The 7500-nt window shown below is 33.9% G+C and overlaps 1 protein-coding gene across 6 annotated transcripts in view; it reads left to right on the forward strand.

The window, feature by feature from the left end:
- Positions 1-7500, forward strand: part of LOC106872628 (RNA binding protein fox-1 homolog 2) — a 528156-nt gene that overhangs the window by 437636 nt on the left and 83020 nt on the right. For all 6 annotated transcript variants that reach the window (XM_089341813.1, XM_089341814.1, XM_052976234.2 and 3 more), the window contains exon 3: positions 7475-7500. This exon is cut by the window's right edge and continues 121 nt beyond it. In XM_089341813.1, coding sequence (XP_089197939.1) covers positions 7475-7500 — 26 coding nt within the window. The remainder of the gene's footprint in view (positions 1-7474) is intronic.

Below are 7500 nucleotides of genomic sequence, written 5' to 3' on the forward strand. Positions count from 1 at the left end.
ATTATCAGCGTCATTGTTGAGACAATGGGAGCCCCTATGCGGTCACTTAACCTGCTAGAAATAGCAGCCAATTTTTTTTTTTTTTTCAAATTACATCCCACCATTATTTTAAGGGTCTCTTTTTAGGACTACATCGTCGAATGTTGTCCTGCTTTATCTAAGACCATGAGCAATTGATTTGTTGATTTAAGGGCGATTTTGTTGCTGTTTCTGGAAGGTCAAGCCACCACATCAATTCTCCTTCATTGACCAGATTTATATATATCCAGGATTACAATGTTTGCTGTATTCTTCATTTTCTTAATGATTGCTAAGTGTGATATAAGGGATATTTTTCTGGTATTTCTAGCAGGTCCACTGATTGCACAGGCACTTTCACATAGCAAGGAATAGTGGAAGTTACCAGTTCCACTTTTGAATATTGCATAAGACCACTTGATGAAATCTCCTAGAATACCCTGTGTATGTATGTGTATATATAAATCTGGATAAACTGGGATTTTCAGAAAGAAGAATCGACTGGCTAATTCTACATTGCAAGTGCCATCTGTGAGTGGAACAGTAAAAATATACAAGACTTTTCTCAAGTTCCAAATGTGAATTTGTCTGTGTTAATTACATCCCAAGATGTTAACTACATCCCAAAGATGGAGCCTTGTGTCTTTGTGGAACACCGGCTCCCTTCTCAGTGGAAAATTTATAATAATTAAATAATAGGAGACATACATATATATTTATATATATATGTGTGTGTGTGTGTGTCTGTGTTTGTCCCCCCAACTAAGGATGAAAGTCAAAGTTGACCTCAGTGGAATTTGAACTTGGAACATAAAGCGCTAAGTAATTCACCCGGCATGCTAATGTTTCTGCCAGCCTATGATAAAAATAATATTAATAGTCCTTTCTCCTATAGGTATAAGGCCTGAAATTTTCAGGTAAGGGGTTAGTTGATTACATTGGCCCCTGTGTTCAACTGGTACTTATTTTCATTGTTTACATTATTTACATTTGACGGATATTTGTCCTCATCTTGTTTGTTGTTAACACAACGTTTCGGCTGATATACCCGCCAGCCTTCATCAGGTGTCTTGGGGAAATTTCAAACCCGGGTTCTCATTCCTAAGGTATTTTCCGATGTTATTATTATTATTATCGTTCTGATCACTGCCTGGAATTGAACTCTGAATCTTGGGGTTAGTAGCCTACGCTCTTAACCACTAAGACATATGGCACTTATTTTGTCAACTCTGAAAGGACAAAAGACAAAGTTGACCATGGCAGAATTTGAACTTGGAATATTAAGTGGGACGAAACATGACTAACCATTTTACCCAGGATGCTAGCGATTTTGCCAGCTCACCATCCAATAACGATGAGAACATTTCATCATCTTAGCAAAAAAAAAAAAAAAATGCAATACATCAAGAAATGTAAAAAAAAATTAAAGATCGGATACAAATTAAAAAAAAATTTTTTTTTCTGAATGTACACTTTTCTTGCTAAACCTAATAAACCTAAATTTACTTAAAAAAAAAAAAAAAGAGAGAGAAAGTGTATTTTTTTTTTCTCTCCTATTAAATGTATCTCCAAAATAAACATTGATACAAACCAATCTTTTAGAGAGAGAGAGAGATATTGGCACATGAAAAAAAAAAAAAAAATAGAAAAAGAAAAAAGAAAATGCCAAAATGTTTCTATTTAGTAAAAGAGAAGGCAGAAAAATACAGATCTAATAATAATAATAATAATAATAATAATAATAATAATAAGTGAAAATGTGAGTCTTTCTGGAAGTGACTGTCTGGAAGTGTATTGATAAAAATAGTGACTAATTGCTTTAAATTTCTCTGAGAAATCTGAGACTGGAAATGCTTTTCAGTTGTAAAAAGCTCTCAGCTAAGATGAGACAAGCGCGCAGTCAATATTACATGCACATTGGATTACCTCCCCCTTCCCTTACACATACATACATGCATATCGGCATATCTACAAATATATATATGTATGTGTGTGTATGTATAATTGTGCTCTCAATTTTCTTTTATTTGTTCTGTATTTTTAACCACCTCTTTTTTACGTAGCTGTTGTCCTTTCCAGCTGTGTGATTTTTTGTGTATATGTGTGTGTATATACTGGATATGTGTGTGAATATATATATATATTTGTGTGTATGGATATATATATATATATATATATATATATATTGATTTTTTTTTGTCTGTATAATTGTATGTATATGTGTGTGTCTGTCTCTGTGTGTTTGTAAATGTTTGGTTTCTGTGCTTCGGTGTGTGGCCATGTCTATTGATGTAGGAATGGAAGCATGAGATTGTGTGTGTGTGTGTGTGTGTGTGTGTGTGTGTGTGTGTGTGTGTGTGTGTGTGTGTGACATTTTGGCGCTAAAATAGCTTGATCTTAAATTTTGCCTTGCTGAATGTATGTTCATTTATGTAGCCAGTTCAGTATATAAACCATATGTGAATCTGTGTGTATGTGTATTTGTGTGTGCGCACACACACACACACACACACACACACACACACACACACACACACACACACATATATATATATGGAATAATGTTTAAATGCCATATAACGTAAACGGTTCAGTCTGCATCCATTTGTTTGCGTATGTGTACTGCATGTGTGTGTTTGTGTGTGTATATTTATATATGTATATGTGTGTGATTTCTTTATTTCATCCATACATCTGTCTGTATGTGAGTATATATCTGTACATGTATGTATGTGTGTGTGTGTGTGTGTGTGTGTGTGTGTATTTGGTGTTTAAATGTCAATAATATAAATTGTGAGCATTCATGTGTTTGTGTGTGTGTGTGTGTGTGTGCCTAGCTTATGTATGTATTTCTTTGTATTTCATGCATAAATGTATGAATCTATGAGAGTGCCTGCATGCGTGTGTGCGTGTGTGTGTGTTTTGCATCTCTTCCACCTCCACTCTCACCCGAACCTATTTTGTATCTCACAAGTTCTGCCGTGTCTACCCCACCTCTTTTAAAACCATCTGTAAACTTTCAAAAGTTACCATTGTGTGTTCAAATGTCAAGCTCTCACACAACAACAACAATAATAATAATAGTAATAATAACTATAACAATAATGGTAGTAAAAGCAACAACAACTAATAATAATAATAATAATAATAATAATAATGATGATGATAATGATAATAATAGATTGTAATTGTAACAATTTTCTGTGTGATTGATATATAATGAGTTTAGAATGGTAGGTGTTGGCGGCTGGAAGTGCAGTGTGTGTGTGTGTGTGTGGTGCATGTGTGTTGTCCTCTGTGTGTGTGTGTGTGTGTTTACTAGAAGAGTATATAGAACACTGGTGCGGCGTCAGGTCTAGGAATGGGACAGAGGTTTGAGAGTTTGCTAAATGTCAGCAGAAGCCCACATGACTAACTTATGTGAATCATCTCCTCCCCCTGCTCCCTGTCCTCCAATTACTCCCACTTCTCTTCTTCTTCTTCCTTTCGCCATTGTTAGTACCTACTATCAAACACCCACCCACCCACCCACCCATTCACCCCCACACACATGCACACACATACTTGTTATACATATACACGCTTGTGTACATTACACGCACATACAGACACAATTTTACACGCATTGGTACTTACGCCTCGCATAATCATCGCATACACGCGTCACACTTGGGTTTGTTGATTCACGCCAAATCCATACACATACACACACCAAATCCACTCCTATATATATACAAACACACACACACACACTGAAAATAAGGAAACAGCAGTACACTAACACACACACACACACACACACACACACACACAAGATAGGATAAAACATACGCGTGTGTAAGCATATACACACATATATATACAGATCCCTATATACACATATGCATACATTTATATACATCTTTCTCTTTCTCTCTCTCTCTATATATACATATATATATATATATATATTTATATATATACATACACACACATACACACACAACCCTATGTGTATATACAAAGACAAACATACACAGATATACACATGCATATATCTATATACATCTTTCTGTCTCTGTCTCTCTCTCTATATACACACACACACATTTGTAGCTCTTTCACTTCTTATAAAACTATGCCAGCCGTTATGGCCGTTTGTGGGATGTTGTGTGAGTGTATATACGTATGTATAGCTCTGGCCTAAATTTATAATTAGGCTGGAAGAATAAACTTTAACATCTTCACCCCCCACCCCACCCTCCACACACACTCACTTATCTATAAGTGCATCTATTTCTCTCTCTCTCATATATATATATATATATATATATATATATATATATATATATATATATATATATACACACACACACACATATGTATACACATATTTATATATACACACATATACTTATATATATATATATATATACATATATATATATATATATACATATATATATATATGTATATATATATATATATATATATATATATATATATATATATATATATATATATATATATATATATACAGTGAGAGAGAGAGAGGGAGGGATAGATGCAGCACAAATTTTGTCAGTGACCAGGTCACAGTTTCAAGCGAGCAAGCGATGAAAATTTTGACACCACATCACAAACAATAAATGTTTAAAACAAAGCTAACGCTCTTTGTTTGTTTCTGAATGGCTAACTCGTGTCTTCCATGCTGCTCTCATTTTAGTTTCAACATACGACCTCAGATCGAACGAAACACATGGCATGCAAGCACATATCCGTAATATATATATATATATATATATATATATATATATCGTACACGAAGATGTATGAGGTTTACCTAATGTGGACCAGGCTAGGACGAGAGGGTCTGGTGTTGTGTAAATGGATGGGATGTGAATGGTTAGGCAAGCTATAGAAGCAAGCTGTATGCATCGATAAACTGCATATGAATAAAATATATACACTCTTTATTTTTATTGATATATTTTGCATCAGTCTCATTGATATAGTCCACATGTTTTATTAGCATGTTTGTATTGTTCAGCTATCAATAATAACAATAGTAGTAGTAGTAGTAGTACTAGTAGTAGTAATAATAATAATAATTAATTCTGGTTTTATTGGCCACAAGGGCTAATATAAATTAAGGACAAAGACAGGATGAAGGTTACAAAGGGTTTTGTCTGAAAAGAAAACATTCGTGTAAACAGTGAGGAAAACAGAGAAAGATATAACAAATAAAACTCCCAATAGGGGGAGGCACTTCGAAAGGTTACACGTGGAAAAACCCCATAAAAGCCACGGGAGCCTGATAAGGAAAATAAAAAGGGGTATAGAGCTCCTTCTCCTTTTATATTACCTTTTTTTTTTTACAGGTGTAACCTCAGAATTGGTCCGTTCATACCGGCCATTTTTCCAACAGTCACCCATCTTTCAACAAAGATGCAGTACCAGGCAGTGGCTCTCATGGCTTCTGATCTTAACTGATAGGAAATGTTATCATGTACAATGTTTTGTCTTGGTATAAAAGATGGGCTACAGCAAATATTCTGCTCAATACCACAGATTTGCTTGTCAGTTGTTTGACCTTAACCAGTTGAGCATGTCCCTTGGTGGCTGATGATATGTGCATCTCTGATCATGAGCAGAAGTAGTAGAGAGTATTCTTTGGGAGTTTGAATAATTCACCTTTGGAAACATGGGTGTTTTGTTCAACATCCTTAAACAACCCTTATTCAGGGACCTTTTGAGCGGGATGGGCTACTCAACCTGAAGAAAATTCTCACTGGGCCCCACCTGCAAGCTCATGCACTGTTTATCTTGATATGAGATCCCCATGTCGCGCACATATGGTTGTGATGCATGTGCCTGGTGTACCCTTGTCAGATGGGTAGTCATGATGGGTATACTGGGCTTTGTATGATTGTACCCCAGTTTCACTTTGATGGCATGGACTCTTCTCTCACTCAATAATAATAATAATAATAATAATAATAATAATAATAATAATAGGGCCTTCTCTCATTGCTGCTTCTGTTACTAACTCTGTTTGATTTTGAGATGAAAGACTTCATTTCAATATTTGGGGTTCCTCTTTTTTATGTTCTGGTTTTCAATGTTATTGGAGACCGACTCGACATTTTGTGAATTCTAGGTTGTTCAATGAAGTAAACTGAGGTACCAGCAATATGCTGGGAATTTTCCTAAAACTGATTCTATCTTTCTTCTTTCTCCTGTTTCTGCTTTATGTATCAAGTGCATGTGTGTGAGTAATGTGTGTATGTATATGAATGATTTTTGTGTGTATACATACTCTTTTACACAAGTACATCTGTATGTATAATATACGCACACACTTTGAATAGAAACGTATGGATTAGGCATACATTTACACATATATATACACTTATATATGTGTGTATCTGTATGTTTAAATGCATTTATATCTAATGTTCTTTTTTTAATTTTCCTAAAACAAATGTTTTCTAAACTTAAATATGATTCTACACCATGGAAAGTTTTCTAGAAGTTTTCTGTATAACTATGAAATTTATGCAGATTTTTCTGCATTTTCTCGCATTTTACATTCTTATCATTTATAAACTAATTTATAAAATTTGTGCAGTTTTATACACTTTCTGTGTTTTAACACATTTTTATGTAGTTTTATAAAATTTGTGTAGCTGTATATATAATTCTGTGTAGTTTTGTCTGGTTTGTGTAAATTTCTTCATTTTGTGCTGCTTCGTGTCTTTGTGTAGTTTTATAAATTCTCGTCCGGTTTTAAACATTATGTGAAGTTTCATACTTTACTCATGGTTTTTATACGTTTTCTGCAGTTTCGTAAATTTCATGCAGAATTATGCATTTTGTGTGGTTTCTTACATTTCATATAGTTTTTATATCTTGTCTGGTTCTAAACATTTTGTGCAGTGTCATAATTTTTGTATAGTTTTCATACAATTTGTGTGGTTCTATATGTTTTGTGAAGTTTCCTATGTTGTGTGCAGTTTCATGTGTTTTATGTAGATTTATGCATTTTGTGCAGTTTTATGTAGAATTATGCATTTTGTGCAGTTTCATACATTTTGCACAGTTTTATGTAGATTTATGCATTTTGTGCAGCATTTTTACACATCTTCTGTAGGTTTATGCATTTTGTGTGAATTTATAAATTCTACGTTTTGTTTTATGAATTTCATAATTTTTATAAATTTTATAATTTTATAAACATGTTGCATAATCTTTCAAATTGTTGTGTAATGTACAATTATTGTAATATGAAACAATACATACTCTCTTGCATATTTAACCACACACACTCTCAAGCATACATATTTAACCACACACACACACACACACACACACACACACACACACACAGATGTCAGTTCTATTATCATTTTGTATTTGACTGAATGATCCAGGGGCACCATAGTATAACTTTGCTTTCTTCTTTCTCCTTCTACAGCAAACTGACTTAGATGGTGAAGTGCC

The sequence above is a fragment of the Octopus bimaculoides genome, chromosome 25, assembly GCF_046866305.1.
Source record: "Octopus bimaculoides isolate indiv1 chromosome 25, ASM4686630v1, whole genome shotgun sequence".
NCBI classification, from domain to species: Eukaryota; Metazoa; Mollusca; class Cephalopoda; order Octopoda; family Octopodidae; genus Octopus; species Octopus bimaculoides.